The following is a 16,463-nucleotide window of genomic DNA, read 5'->3' as shown; positions in this document are numbered from 1 at the left end:
TAAAGACAGGGTCTTACTACGTTGCTCAGGCTGGTCTCAAACTCCTGGGCTCAAGGATCCTCCTGCCCTGGTATCCCAAAGTGCTGGGATTACATGCGTGAGCCACCACACATGGCCTGCAAGATGGAAAAGGGAAGTGGGGGTTCCGGATATGGGAACTGTACTTTCCACTCAATTATTCTGTAAATTCAAAACTGCTGAAAAAATCTATTAATGTTTTAAGCTGCATGAGGGATAAATAACAAATTTATATTAAAAGGTGACCTCATACTCTTCATCAAGATAATTTCCAAATGTATTAAAAATTACAATGTTAAAAAAAGTCTTGAAAGAATTTGAATACAGGTGAATGTTTTTATAATCTCGGGAATAGATTATAATCGTCTTGGGGCCTAGAGTATCGGGGATGTCTCCAAACATGTTATTAAGGGCAAAAAGCACTATACTGATAAAGAAAAATACTGATAAATCTAACCACGTATGTGTATATAGATACATGTTTTCTTTAAAATCCAAGTTTAAAAGCAAATAACAAGGGAAGTTATTTGCAATTTACATGGCAGAGTTGATATGCCTAATGTAGATTTTATAACTCTAAGAAAAAGGAAAAAGGAGGAGGAAGGGGCACAAATTAAACAGATAATTTACAAAAGAAATTAAAATAATTAAAGACTTTCTTACATCTTTGGTTATTTCTTTAATCAACAAAATGCACAATAAAACATAAAAATGACTAAAGGTATATACCACATATCAGAGTAGAAAATATTTAAAAGATGGCTAATACTCTATTGTTTAAGGTATGGTGAATTAGTCATTCTTCCACATACTTCCTAAAAAATAAATACAATATTCCTAAGAGTATTTAACAAATTACATCAATAGCCTTACAATGCACACTCCCTTTGACCAAACAATTCATTTCTAGGAGTTTGTCCTACAGATATAGTAAAGAATTGAAACAAAAATGCATATGCAAATACGATATTTATAATTCGCAAAAATTACAAATCTAAAAGCTCCCAGGAAACCATTAAAAAACTACAGAAACTCTATATAGGCCGGGTGCGGTGGCTCACACCTGTAATCGCAGCACTTTGGGAGCCTGAGGCAGGCAGATCATGAGGTCAAGAGATTGAGACCATCCTGGCCAATATGGTGAAACTCCGTCTCTACTAAAAATGCAAAAACTAGCTGGGCATGGTGGCACACGCCTGTAATCCCAGTTACTCGGGAGGCTGAGGCGGGAGAATCACTTGAACCCAGGAGGCAGAGGTTGCAGTGAGCCGAGATTGTGCCACTGCACTCCAGCCTGGTGACAGATCGAGACTCCATCTCAAAAAAAAAAAAGAAAAAGAAGAGAAAAGAAGAAAATCTATATAAAGTCATTTAAAATAGTACAAATCTGTCCGGGCAAAGTGGTTCATGCATGTAATCCCAGCACCTCAAGAGGCTGAGGCGGGCAGATCACCTGAGGTCAGGAGTTCGAGACCAGCCTGACCAACATAAAGAAACCCCGTCTCTATTAAAAATACAAAATTAGCCAGGCGTGGTGACACATGCCTGTAATCCCAGCTATAGGAGGCTGAGGTAGGAGAATCACTTGAACCTAGGAGGCGGAGATTGTGGTAAGCCGAGATCACACCACTGCACTCCAGCTTGGGCAACAAGAACAAAACTCCGTCTCAAAAAATAATAATACATACATACATACATAAAATGGTACAAATCCACTGACATGGAAAGACATTTGTTGATACACTTTGGAGGATAAAAACAGTCACAGAAATCATACTATTCACACTTATACAAATGCAACTGCAGTATACCTCCCCCACAAAAAAGGGCAACTCTGTCTACCCATTAAGTGACAGCCACAAATAAAGAAATGAAAAGGAAGAAGATTCTTCCTTTAGGTAGTCTAAGTTTTCATGTGCCTCTCAAAATGTGAGCATCATGCCATATCTCACTGTGCTGAGTGTGATTCTATAGTTACGTGTTTTTAGTACAAGAAGTCAAACAAGCCAATGGCTTCACCTAGAGCTCAAGTGAAGAAATCATTCCTTTCCACTAGAGGAAAAAAAAATTGTGCTGTAATTAACAAGTGTTAAATTTCTGAAGGATTTTCAGGGATAATCTTAACTAGATGAGATTTTTCACCTTACATGCTGATTTTAAATATCAATTCTCACGCAGGAAACAGCTGTTTTACTTAGGAAGTTTGTTTTGCAAAATGAAGGTAGGTATATGTGTGTATACACACACACACCCACACACACACACACAAATAACACTCTAGGATATTCATCCCATGGATGAAGCAGGAGGTAACCTCTGGTGTGAGGATTTTCTTGTTTATGGCATTTTACATATAATAATCTGATCTCAAATGTTTTATATAGAACATGCATCATTGTTATAATAAATTTATTTTGTAGGGTTGCAGGAAAGGCAACTAGAAAGCTGAAGAACATTGAAATATAACCCTACCATTTCAGAGGAAAAAAATTCTATCAGTTCATTGACTAAAAGCAAGTATGATTAGTCACACAATACCCAATTGAGTAATCAAAATTAGTATCATCAAAGAAGGGTAGATGACATACTAAGATATACTACAATCGTCAAATCTACTCAAGCACAAATACTCTTTCTTCTAAACCAATGTTCATTTAAAAAGTCATTTTTGATCCTCAGAAGAATATCCTATAAAATTTAAAAGTTTGTGTTATTGTTTCACACACTAAAAAAAGGAACGATATCAAGCTAGTAGGCAAAAATAAATCATTTCAACACTTTAGACACTATTAGACTAACAATCATACAGTACTCACAAGCATATTCCGTAAAACAAGGTGTGTACTAAAAGGAATCAGAGCTTCTCAGAGAAATGGCTGATTCCAGGGCTGGGGCAGGAAAAGTACAAGATAAACCTGGAACATCTTGTTATGCCAAAAATTAAGGAAGTGCTCCAAAAAATGATGAGGGCATGCCACAAGGACGCAAGCTTGAAAGGGCCCCCACTGGATCACTCAGAGCACAAGTATCATTAAGGATGGTAATAAATGATAAGCCATTGAAAAAAACAGGTATCTGCAAGTTCATGAAAGATACACATTAAAAAAAAAAAAGAAAAGGAGGAAGGCTCTTGATTAGAATAAAATGCAAAGTGTTAACTGGTAATCCTAGAGGAGTGTTACTGTTAGAAATCTTATTTTTCAACAACCATATTATAAACTGGTGCACATAAGAATCATCAATGGATGCTAAATATGGGTGGAAATTTCGCTAAGGAGTAGGATATGTACATGGTGTTAAAGTGTCTCCCCCGCATATTGCCTATAAGCCACAAGGGGTAAAAAACATATAGGATACAGAATTCAGACGACACCCAACTAGGTAATCAAAATCAGTATCATCAATGAAGAGCAGATGATTCTGTGTACCTCTGGATGTGCAGAATCCTAAGCCAGATATATAACCTGAACCTAATCACAAGCAAACATCAGACCAACCAAAATGAGAAAATTATATTAAAAAAATAAGAGTGGAAGGAACTGCGTTTTTCAAAATCATCAATCTCAGCTGGGCACAGTGGCTCACACCTGTAATCCCAGAACTTTGGGAGGCTGAGGCAGGCAGACTGCTTTGAGTTCAGAAGCTCAAGACCAGCCTGGGCAACACCCGTCTCTACAAAAAATTAGCCAGGCATGGTGGCTCACATCTGCAGTCCCATCTACTCAGGAGGCTGAGGCAGGAGGACGGCTTCAGCCTGGGAAGCAGAGGTTGCAGAGAGCCACCACTGCACTCCAGCCTGGGTGGCAGAGCGAGACCCTGTCTCTAAAAAAAAAAAACAGTCAGTCTCACAAAAGAGAAAGGCCGTGAAAATGCGCCCTAAGCAGAGTAAAGAGACATGACAATTAACAACAGTATCTGGTCCAAGTCTGAATTCTGTACTGAGGAAAAATATGACCCTACAGAGAGGAAACGGCTTAGAAGAAATATTTAGATGCTTTTACAACTCTGATTCCAAGGTTCTAAAGAGAATTCAACCAGATTCAACATAATCAAAACACTGCTTCAGAATAATAGTAAGCAAACTATCAGCAAAGAAATAACTCAATCTAATTAAATCAAAACCAAGTGAAAAGTTAATAAAATTCTCCTTCAATCTCATAAAGTTTTAGCCAACGATGTGATCCATATCCTGTTTTCCTTACTCAAATCTAGTCTGCAAAGTTACACACACACACACACACACACACACACAGAGTTAGCAAGAGACTAAAAGGTAACAGTGGGACCAAAACAAAGCAAAAGAAATCTAAGAAATATTGATCAGAAGACCTCAAACCCTCATTACTAAACACACTTCTTTCAAAATGTGTGAACTCCATCATCAACATCATTTCACCATTGTAAATATTTTCCTTTCGAGTGACAAACATTTAAAGACTACTAACCCTAAAGATCACACTATCTGTCTTAAACATGCTTGTCATTTAGTATTCTTTATCAGATTAAAACGCTTGGTTCTGAAAAACAATGATAAAGAAGACCCTAATGGTTGACGGTGAGAAGTATCTATGGATTCAGATTAGTTGAGTTCAATTTCTGGCTCCACAATTTACTATCTGAGGGTCCAAGGGCAAGATTGGTCATTCCTCAGTGCTTCAGTTTTCCAATCTATAAAACAGTACAAACACCTCAAACAGGTGAATGTACACCTCATAGGATTGCAATGACTAAATGATATACTTCTATTAGCACACAGAAAATGCTCAATAAATGATAGTTATTATGTTTTACATACACTTGAAGAGGAGTCACATACTCACACTTATTAGGATGGCTATTATCAAAAAAAGAAAAGAAAAAAATGAAGTATTGGCAAGGATGTGGAGAAACTGGAAACCTGTGTACTGTTGGTGAGATTGTAAAATGGTACAATCACTATAGAAAACATTATGGCAGGTCCTCAAAAAATTAAAAATATAACTGCCATATGATCCCACAATCCTACTTCTGGGCAAATATCCAAAAGAACTGAAAGCAGGGTCTTGAAGAAATAATTGCACACTCATATTCCTAACAGCATTATTCACAACAGCCAGGAGGAGAAGGGAACCCAACTGTCCATCAATGAATGGATGGCTGGATAAAATGCGGTATATACACACAACAGAATATCATTCAACCTCAAAAAGGAAGAAAATCCTGTCAACAGCTGCAACATGAATGAACCTTGCCAACTCTACACTAAGTGAAACAAGCCAGTCGCAAAAAGACAAATACTTCTATGAGGTTTCTAACATGATCAAATTCACTGAAACAGAAAGTAGCACGGTGGCCACAAGAGGCTAGGAAGTGAGAGGAAAGGGGAGCAGTTGTTTAATCGGTACAGGATTTCAGTTTTGCAAGACGAAGAAGTTCTGAAGACTTGTTTCACAACAATATGAATACATTTCATGCTCCTGAACTGTACATTTAAAGATGGTTAAGATGGTAAAGGAGTCATATTTTGAAACCTAGTATCCACAAATAAAGATAGGGCAAGGTCCTTTTATAAGGGCTAATGAAACTATTAGAGTTTAATAGAGTAGCAACAAATGAACTGGTAACTAAAAAACTCATAAATGGACAGAATTATTACATAATCCACTTTCATTTTGAAGTATCTACAGAAATAAAACACTGCGTTAATATAAGCTTATTTATTGCAGACAAAATATGCAAATCACATGACGCAACTTACTCGTCTCTAAAGCCAGCCTAATCTTGGACACTGATTTTTCTCATGCACAAGGAAAGCAGATGAGTTCTCTGATCCCGTAAGAAATAACTGCAGGGGTTTAGACTGGTATGAAGTCTCTAGGGACTACCAGTGTCACCTCAGATCCCAGACACCTTAGAACCATGACTGAAATGAAACCACTATGGACCTGAACACCTGGGCTCTGATTATAATCAAACCATACCCTGTCTACTCACAAAATTTTCAAACTTAAGTACAAAGAACTGGAATACAAAAGCAAGTTTTCAAATTGTTCTCACCTAAATCACGGAATGAAATTAAGCCGACTTTATTTTCCTTTACACAAAAATAATCAGCAGGTATGTTTTAGGAGTACATTTTAAACAAATGTGCAGTTCATGGACTTTTGTTAAGATACAACTTTAAATATTCAGCTCTAAAGAAACAATATATCAGCTGAAACTCAAAACTTAATAAAAACTTCTCTGTTTTCAATAATTTTTAAATCTTTAAGCCATCCTTCAAAGATACCAAGAATCTATCAACACTAGAACAATGATTTCTATATTTAAATTGCAAATATCAATTATAAAATGCACTATTTCATGTGTCAGAACACAAAAACACTGTCAATTAAAAATGACATATCTCAGATATTGAAATATTTTAAAATTGGTATTTTAGAACAAATATAATACAGTATGTACATGTTTGTCCCTCTGAATAATCCAAAAGTACAGGAACCTAATCTATATATGAACTACAGGGGGAAACACCAAAACCCCTAGAGACTCACTCGAACTTTTTAAAATGAATGAAAAGTCAATATAAACTGCCAGTTCAAAGAATCAATCAATAAATGATCAATGCAGATTGCAAATTCAAAGACACTCGGCATCCCAAACAGATAACTAGGTAACTTACTATGGCCTAATCAAGTGACTTCCAAACCAAGGAAGTCAAACCTCTAAGCACTAACTGACTTTCAAACAGCTCAGGCTGTCAAGACCCCTGTTCTCCTTTAATCCAATGGTCCACAGGTACCAACTCAGAAGACAGAGTGCCACTTACTGAGAGAAAAAACCTTTCAGTAAGTGGCACTCTGTCTTCTGAGTAGGATTTTTCTGCAAACATTATGGACACGATGAACTGGTTTAGCTTAGGGCAATTTACAAATTTACAGTACATTTATGACACTTTCAAAACAATGGTAGAGTTGCAAAATACAAAGAAAATCTTATCAGACTAAACATTTTCAGACTAAGTATTAAAAGCTATTCAGGAAACACTAGAGAATGCATTTATAATTCAGTAGTATCAACAATGAATTATAGAACGGAAACACACAGAACCTCTATTAAAATGTATCTATTTCAAACCTCCTAAAATATATTACTTTTCTTACACCAAAATCTGATATAGTACCACATCCTATAAAACATTAAATATAAGTAAACCTTAATGTCAAAGTAAATTCACAACCAATGAAATTATGCAGAAGATTCACAAATATAAACTTAATAATTAGAAAGCTAATTTTAGGCTAGATGCAGTAGCTCACGCCTATAATCCCAGCACTTTGGGAGGCCGAGGCAGGTGGATCACGAGGTCAGATCGAGACCATCCTGGCTAACACAGTGAAACCCCATTTGTACTAAAAATACAAAAAAAAAAAAAAAATTTGCCAGACGTGGTGGTGGGCGCCTGTGGTCCCAGCTACTCGGGAGGCTGAGGCAGGAGAATGGCATGAACCCAGGAGGTGGAGCTTGCAGAGAACAGAGATTGCGCCACTGCACTACTACCTGGGCGACAGAGCGAGACTCATTTCAAAAAAAAAAAAAAACAAAACTCTATCATAAGAATACACACATTCAAAACAGGCAAGGCAGAATAGGTCAAAAATGTCTCTGAATATAGCAAACCCATCCCCAACCTAGACAGAAATATAAATGTAGATTCTGTTATTTCACTAACGATTTAATTTTCTTAAGTTGCTGCCTTCACACAAAGAAAAGTCTGGAGTCTATCTATCTATCCATATCTATCTATTTATATATCTCTCTCTCTATATATATATACACACTGTATATAAAAACACGTATGTTTTTCCGCAACAGTAACCGCACCGAATTACTAGGCTCAGTGTTGATTCAGAAAACAAATAACTAAGAAATGCTTTTTGCTGTTTTTCCAGAGGAATCCAATTTGATCATCCATTTTGACCCTGAACCTCAGAAATTCAAATGTGTAAAAAATGTGCATCAATGTAGACAAAACTGGCAAAATGTTAATAACTTCAGGAGCTAGGTAACAGTTAAAAGGCAGTTCATTACACTGTGCTCTGTATTCTTACGTTTTTAAAAGTCTACAAAAAATGTTAAATTTTTAAAAATTGTTCAGGTGCATAAAGTGGTCTTTACGAAAATCTTTCATTCTAAAACAGTAGAGAGCATCCGTTTACCAATAATGTATTTGACAGGACACACTGACTTGATGGTAGTCTTCAACAATTACTCTATCAACAGACAGATGTAAGGCCATATCTGCCTGGAAGTTACTGAAAAAATAAATGTAATACAATTAAGTATATGTCTCCTTATGTTAAAATGCTATATAGTTGAAAACCTAAAAAAAAAAAAAAAAAAAAAAAACTTCATTCTTGGAATTGGAAGGGACAAACTTTCTAGTTCAGTAGTTTGCAAGCTTTTTGAGGTACCTGGACAAAAGAGCCAGATAAGTCACCTTGTTTTATACATGGGAGATTACACACAAAATATTAGATGATGCTTTTAAAAATGATTTATCCACTTAAAAAAGGCTTTAAACCCATTTTGCCATTTCACCATCTACATTCTACAGCTTATATGGTGGCGCAGAAAAGATTAAATGACTTTTATACTATCACTGAATTAGTGGCAAAAGAACTCAAGACTCTTGATTATTTGTCCAATTCTCCTTTCAAACAATGCACCACTTCAAATTAAGTTACAATTAAGAATAAAACTTTCCATTTTCTTGCCTGTAAAATATGATTATTAGACAAGATCACCTCTAAGATCATTTTCCAGGTCTAAAATTCTGATTCCATGAATGCCAAGTTTAAACAGAAGTCTGTATTAAGGGACTAAATGTTCTTACACACAGCAGAATCCTTCACACACTTTCAATGACTTCAGAGACATACAAGTCAAATACAGAAGCAAGCTAACAGTAACTCAGTCATACCTTTTAGGTCCTGAAACATTTTTGCAACATCTTTTAACAGTTAATGCTTAAGCTGTGAAGCTATGTTCTCAAAAGCCACTGAAATGATACTGAAAGTTTTTTGGTTACTAGGTATTTTAGGAAAGGATACTGGCCTATGAAAAACACACACGCACTGAAGATGTTCAAGTTACCGAACGCCTCATAGAGAATTAAGTACATCATTTTCTTAAGTTTAAAATAACTGAATCAAGAGGAGCATAAAGCCTAGCTGGCATAATAGTTACAAAGTTTTAATTCCCACCTATTAAAGCCTGAAAGAGGTTGCTCTGAAATATGTTAATAACCCGTTCTATGGAACTTCTGAGCTGTCTGTCTTCAGTTTGGCTTAGTTTTGAACGATATTCTTCCAAAAGGTGCAATGCTCTCTGGGTATCTGAGAAGAAAAAGCAGAGCCTGATTAAAACTCTCTATTTACAAAAAAAGTATCACACACTAGTGCAAATAATTCTGCATGACACCTAAACAGTTCCCCAAATCCTTCAGGTCAACTGATGTCACTATGTTCATGTACACATATTCCTTAGAATGACCAAAAAATAAAAAAAAATTAAAGACAAGAAAAATTTAAACATATATCACATTAGAAAACGGAGGAGAGTGAGCAGTTTGGAATAAATATGTACTGTTAGTTTGCCAAAGTAAAAGATCAAAGTATTAGCAACAGTTTCAGATTACCTGATATGCAAAAGCAGATAATCTACAATTTGTCATTAAAATCCAAATTTTTAACATTTCAAAATACAAATTCTTAGTATCCCACGGTTGCCCACAGAATAGTGCTTAGTAAGAATGATGAAGTGAAATACTAAAACACCAATGCAGAATTTTTAAGGACATCGGGGGGGGGGGGGCGGTTAATTGCCTCTCTTAATCACCAGAGAAATGTTAAGAAAGTTTAACAAACATTTTCCTGTTTCCATCTTCTGAAATGATGTGCGACTTACATCCCCTAACCAATAAAGCTAGGACCGTGCTGTCTCATCAAAGTTACACAAACTATTCTAAAACAGCAATCAAAAACCTGACATACGGAAAAGCCAAGTGACATCAACAGAGTTATGGAATAAACTCTCACCTTGCTTCCGGACCGGCATTTTTCTCCAGAATCAGGAAGAGGGCACACACCTTTAAAAACACACAACAGAAAGGAAAAAGGATAGAATCATGTTAAACTAGCATTTCCCCCTATCGAAATAGAAAACCCTCGCAGCCCCATTGGAAAACCCCACGTTCCAAAGTTTTACCAAGTCAAAGAAAGAGTCTCAAAACGCAGCAGTTGTCTGTCAATGTGGAAAGCTTTTCCCTGGAGTGGGTACCCCTCCAAATTAAGAACAGAGAGAAGTCGGTGTTCAAACTCTCCTCGAAAGCGTCCCCCTCCCCAATGAGCGTAGACCTGAGGCCGCCTCTTCCCCCCGCACAAGTATCCACGCTCCCCACCTGCTACTGGGGACGGGCCGGTGAAGCGCTCCGACCCTTGGCCCCTGAGCCAGCAGCGGCCGCAGAGCGCTGAGAGAGGACCGGCGGGACTGGCCGCCCGCCCTGCCCGGGCCCCCTCCTCTGCTTGCCTTTCTCCTTGCTCGCTGCCTCCGGGCTGCTCCAGCGGGGGCCGGACAGAGCAGCGGCCGCTCTCCGCGACGCCCTCGCGCCCCGCATGCACACCTCCGCGGGCCCCCACACCTGCGGCGCCGCCACAAAGTTCCCGCGAGCGGCGTGCGCTCGGAACTGGGGTGCGCTCCGGCCAGACTCGGAGCAGCTCCCCGGCCCGGCCCCGCTCCACGTACCCCCGCCCCGCCCGGGGCCCGAGGAGCCGAGCGGAGGGGGTGAAGGGACGGGGGAGGAGCTCCCTTGGGCCGCCGCACCCCCGCGGCCTCTTCCTCCTTCTAGGTCGCGCCGCCTCCCCGCTCGCCGCGGCCCACCGGCCCGCTCGCCCAGTTGCCGCCTGCCCGCCCCACCCCCGGAACCTCGCCTCCTTCCGCGCCCCCAACCGCTCTCCCCCTAAACTTTCCGCCAAGATGGCGGCCCCCGAGCTGGCCTGCCGCGCTCCCACGTGACCGCCTTCCCGGCGCTCTCAGCCAATGGGAAGTGAGGAGGCGGCTCGCGCCGAGCCCCGGGCTCCCCGCGCTGCTACCTTCGGGTTGGAAGGGGGAGGCGGGTCGGGAGAGGGCTGGGGAACGGAAGGGGGACCCGGGGAGCATCCTGAGGGAACCTCCTCGCTTAAAAGGGCGGCCGCTGAAGTGGCTCTGAGAACAAAGGAGTTAACACGCGGACTCCACAGGTGGCCCGGGGTGGCCCTGGAGGAGCCCGCCTTTACCTTGCCCGAGCCCACTGGCGTGTCCCGCAGTTCCGAGCTAAACGCGCCAGGCCGGGAAGGCTCGGGCTGTCTGAAGAGAGGCGTGACCTCGCCTACACCAGAGCCAAGGCGCACATTCCGAGACACCCCTTAACCTCATTCAACACGTGCCGTTTCCAACTCTGCTGCTGAGAGAGCGCCTGGCGACCCCAGGGGTAGATCCCACCGGGGAAAAGCCGCCTTAAGGAGGAGCCAACTGCACCTCCCAGGGGGCGGGGAGAGCGGGGCCTGGGAGAGGGAGAGGGAGGAGTTCGGGGAGGGGTGCCAACTCTGCATTGCCTTCCACTCCAGGCTGCTTGTTAAGTTCCTATTCGTCCCTTAGTAATAGGCTTGGCGGGAGGGGGTTCATTAAAGAAGGACATGTAAAATAGAGACACTGGGTAATTTGGCAAGAGTTTGAGGGTTATACTACAAGATTTTTAAGCCTAGGTGATAAATTCCAAGTATGGTATACTTAAGGGTGGGGAGAGAGGTTTGTTCATTCCTTCCTTCCTTCCTTCATTCATTCATTCCCCCAAGCCTGCGTCCCAGCCCGGTCAGCATCGCAGGTGTTACCCAAACGCTGACGGTCCCTTTAAGAACTCACCTGGAGTCGCGCCCTCCGAAGCTGAGCCGCCCTCGGCCAGCGCTGCAGGTTTAAGTTTCGAGCGCACCTGCGAGCGGAACCACGGGCCGGCTGGGACCCCGCTCCCGGGCTGAGCCACCCAGGTTATAGAAGGGGAATCTCGGGAAGCTCTCCAAGTCACTGCCCAGGTCTTCGAACCTCCTCTGGGTGACAAGGACCTCCCTATTCGGAGGTCCAGAGAGAACTTGCCCAAAGTTACCCCGAGTGAGTGACGGAACTGGAAACCCGGAGATCCTGTCTTTCAAAACCGGAAGGCTCTTCCCAGTAAGCCTGACGGCCTCTGAGGCCGTATCCATTGGCCACTAAAGGGAAGGCCGAGGAACCTCGTATTGTAACCTTAAACCTACTCGCAGGTATACTGACCACTGGTTGAATTTTGGATTGCACCTTAGAATCCTAACTTATTGTAAGGACCTACTGACTTTAGAACCTATCTAGGACAAGGAACCGAGGTCCAGAAAAGGGAAGCAACTTGTCCAAGGACGTAGAAGCTAATCTGTAACAGAGCAGCCCAGAACTTAGGTCTCCTAGCTCTAGTCCAGGGCTCTTTCTGTTGTGATTTTGGACAACTTGACAGAGAGGTATGTTGGTATGTTGGTATGTTGGCAGCAGACCTCTGTGCTTTCCCAGATCAAGCATCCTGGGATCTTGAACAACAGTTAAAGCAACATTGCATAGAGAAGATGGGATAGAAGGGTCAAACAGTCCTGAAAGCAGGGGTGTCCTAAAAGCCAGGAACTTAACAGAGGGATGGAAGTTATTTAATAGTGAAAATGGCTCATGGCATGCATGATACTCTCAAGACTTCGTTGATGGACTGTGAATGGAATGGTTGCAATAAGAAACCGTTCTAAGAATGGAATCGCTTCAGAATTCAGGAGAGATGAGGGAGGGAAATTTGCCCTCTCCCTTGATGACATTTATTGTTCATATATGTTCACTTGCTAGGAAACGGGGATAGAAATAAATAAGATCCAAGTCCTGCTCTCAAGGATACACAGCCTCGTAGCAAGTGCACAAAGGCCAATGCATGTCTTCCCAGGGGACACTGAGGAGTCAAAAACAAAATTTGTGTGAGTTCTCAATGTCATCCTAGCCTTCCCCTAAAAGCAAAAAGGAGGAAGAGGAGGAAAGAGGACATGTCCTTTTTCTTGTCATTCTGTGCGACAGCCCTGTTTGGTTGTCAGCAGTGTCCAAAAGCAGCAGTGAACCTAGCACTTGTTCTACCCGCTAACCTAAGGTGCCGGTAGCAAGTGCCTAACAAATGAACATATATGAGCAATGAATGAAGGTTCTTTACTCTTCATTCCTCCTTTCTACCCATCTTTATTAGTTACTTATTGCTGGATAAAAAAATTCCTCAAACCTTAAGAGTTTAAAACATATTCGCTTAGTAACTTAAACAGCGATAAATAGTATCTCAGTTTCTGCATGTCAGGAATTCAGGAGCAGCATAGTTGGGTGGTTCTGGCTCAGGGCGTTATGATGTTGCAGTCAAGAAACCTACCAGGGCTGCAGTCATCTGAAAGTTTCAGTGGGACTAAGGGAGGCTCTTTCAACATGGATCATTCACACAGCTAGTAAGCGGATGCTGGCTATTAGGAGGAGGCTTCAGTTTCTCACCGTGAAGACCTTTCCATAGGGCTGCTTGAGTGTCTTCATGACATAGTGGCTGACGTCCAACAGACCAAGTGATTCAAGAGGGCAAGACAGAATAAGCCACAGTGCCTTTCATCACTTAGTCTCAAAAGTGACACTCTGTCATAGTCTGTTTGGGCTGCTATAACAAAATACCTTAGACTGGGTGATTTATAAACGACAGAAATGTATTACTCACAGTTCTAGAGGCTAAAAAGTCCAAGATCAAAACACCATCAGATGTGATCTAACAGTAATGAGAATAAAAATTTTTTTAAAAAGAAAAAACTGGCCAGGTGTGGTGTCTCATGCCTATAATCCCAGCACTTTGGGAGGTCGAGGTGGGTGGATCACGAGGTCAGGAGTTCAAGACCAGCCTGGCCAAGATCATGAAACCCCGTCTCTTCTAAAAATAAAAAAATTAGCCGGGCATGGTGGCAGGTGCCTATAATCAGCTATTCAGGAGGATGAGGCAGAGAATTGCTCAAACCCGGGAGGCGGAGGTTGCAGTGAGCCGAGATCATGCCACTGCACTCCAGCCTGGGCGACAGAGCAAGACTCTGTCTAAAAAAAAAACAAACAAACACCAAGAGATTCAGTGTCTGGTAACAGCCTCATTCCTCATGAATGGAGCTTTCTTGCTGCATCTTCCCATGGTGTAAGGGACTAACAAGCTCTATCAGGCATCTTTTATAAAGGCTCTATTCCCATTTAGAAGAGCTCCACTTTCAAGACCTAATCACTTCCCAAAGGCCTCATCTCTTAATATGATCACTTTGAAGGTGAAGATTTAAACATATTAATTTAAGAAGGACAGAAACATTCAGACCATAGCACACTCCATCATTTCCATAATATCCTATCAGTTACTTAGATCAGCCTCAGGGGTATGATTACCAGAAAGCAAGACTCACTGGAGGCCATCTTCTTTGAGCTGGCTACCACATCATCACAATGTACAAAGCAATGACATCTGGATTTTTCTTTTCTTTCTTTTTTTTTTTTTTTTAGATGGAGTCTCACTCTGTTGCCAGGCTGGAGTGCAGTGGCATCATCTCGACTCACTGCAACCTCTGCCTCCCGGGTTCAAGCAGTTCTCCTACCTCAGCCTCCTGAGTAGCTGGAATTGCAGGCACCCGCCACCACGCCTGGCTAATGTTTTGTATTTTAGTAGGAATGGGGTTTCACCATGTTGACCAGGCTGGTCTCAAACTCCTGACCTCGTGATCCACCCGCCTTGGCCTCCCAAAGGCTGGGATTACAGGCGTGAGCCACCACACCCGGCCTCAACGTCTGGATTTTTCTAAGCAACTTTTATTTCCTCAAAGCCTTACTTTGTGCAGTGAGCAGCTGCCATTGAATAGGACACAATATTGGATCTAATTTTCCAACTTCCTCATTAAATATATACACACACACACACACTATATCTATCTATCTATCCATCTATCTATCTATTTATCCTCTCTGTTTGTCTATCGATAGATCGATAGATGAATAGAAGAAGTTACTTCAACAAAATACTAGCGGGTAAAGCTGTTCACTTTCCAGCTCCAAGTTAACTTGCCTTTTGAAGAGTTTAAAAGGCTTAGGAGTCAAATGACCACAGGGAAAGGCTCAGATTTCCCATTCTTTTATGAAATGTTAGCGAGTCAATGTCAAAGATACTGTCTCTAAGTTCCAGCCCTTTGCTTCCCAGACATCCTGCCCAAAGCCACTTTTGCAGCTTCACATCTCTGTTTTTGTCTTCTCCTCCATCCAGGCCCCAGCCTATAAATCTATAAAGGTGCCCAGGTCCCGCCAGACTCTACTGCATCTTTTGCTTTCACTCCAGCAGAGTAGCAGCATGCTGCCTGTGCCAAGGCAATCACTAAAAGGAAAGGATTTAATGCTGTCAAAAAAAAAAAGCTTATGCCAGCTTAGGCTGCAAGAAGAGGAACAGTGTCAAGTATGACGAAAGTGGCCATATTGGTCAGACCTCCATGATAGCCTAGGGGGCATTGCTTAGCAGCACACTTTTAAAGGAATCTAAATAAACCAGCATCTGGAAAGGAGAGAGTAACCACAGCAATCAGGAAACAATTGTAGAATCTAGGGACATTTCATTGGAAAAAGAGAAGTCTCCAGGGAGCTTCAGTCGTCAAACAGGCTTATTCTGTGTACCCAGTGGGCAAGTACAGTCAATGGATGAAAATTCAACCAATGGACAAACACAGGAAGTTCTTTCTTAACATGAGTTGTCAGAAACTGTCCAAAATTCCAAAGAGCTGCCTCAAGGTAGTGGAAGGTTTTTTTGTTTTTGTTTGTTCATTTGTTTTTGTTTTGTTTTGTTTTTATCAGGAAGGTGCTGAATGAAGTCAGCAAGGATTCTGTGTTAGAGGGTGGTAGATATCCAGGACACAAGGTTAAACTAGGTGACCTCTGAGACCACAGTTCTAAGCTGTTGAAACCTCAGTCCCTGCTGAATACTGAAATGGTATTAGCACCCTTTAGTCTACATCAAGAATTCATTCTACCCAGTTTTAGTGGTACCAAGACTGATCTCTTTCTCATAGACAATTCTTAACAGAATAAAGTCTACACGTTGAAACCAATTCCCTTTAAAATGTGGACAGTTGGCCATCTCCATGATGGGTAGTTATGCACTGAACTAATGCTTTTTAATGGAAGGGCCACCCTAAAATTCCTGGATTATGGTATAATGGATTACTACATCAGTATAGGACTAATAACCGCCTCCCATGTAAACTGGTCTATCCTGATAGTGGTATAACCCTCATAGAGTATTCAAAGACAGATTTAACTCACTGCAGGTCCACAGCAACCTA

The 16,463-nt window shown here is 41.4% G+C and overlaps 1 protein-coding gene across 30 annotated transcripts in view; it reads right to left on the bottom strand.

Annotated features, from left to right (window-relative positions):
- DLG1 (discs large MAGUK scaffold protein 1) overlaps positions 1-11,529 on the bottom strand; it is a 279,291-nt gene extending 267,762 nt beyond the window's left edge. For 9 of the 30 annotated variants that reach the window (XM_021935045.2, XM_021935050.2, XM_021935049.2 and 6 more), the window contains exons 1-3: positions 10,588-10,697; positions 10,098-10,147; positions 9,264-9,395 (exon numbers count right to left, since the gene is read on the bottom strand). In XM_021935045.2, coding sequence (XP_021790737.1) covers positions 9,264-9,395; positions 10,098-10,116 — 151 coding nt within the window. In that variant the 5' untranslated portion in view covers positions 10,117-10,147; positions 10,588-10,697. Of the gene's footprint in view, positions 1-9,263; positions 9,396-10,097; positions 10,148-10,266; positions 10,431-10,459; positions 11,052-11,333 lie in introns of those variants that run through there. The other 21 variants (XM_031663912.1, XM_031663917.1, XM_031663921.1 and 18 more) reach the window with 12 other exon arrangements.
- Positions 11,530-16,463: the final 4,934 nt, after the last annotated feature.

The sequence above is a fragment of the Papio anubis genome, chromosome 2 (genome assembly GCF_008728515.1).
Source record: "Papio anubis isolate 15944 chromosome 2, Panubis1.0, whole genome shotgun sequence".
Classification (NCBI taxonomy): Eukaryota; Metazoa; Chordata; class Mammalia; order Primates; family Cercopithecidae; genus Papio; species Papio anubis.
This window is presented reverse-complemented; position numbering and strand designations above follow the sequence as displayed.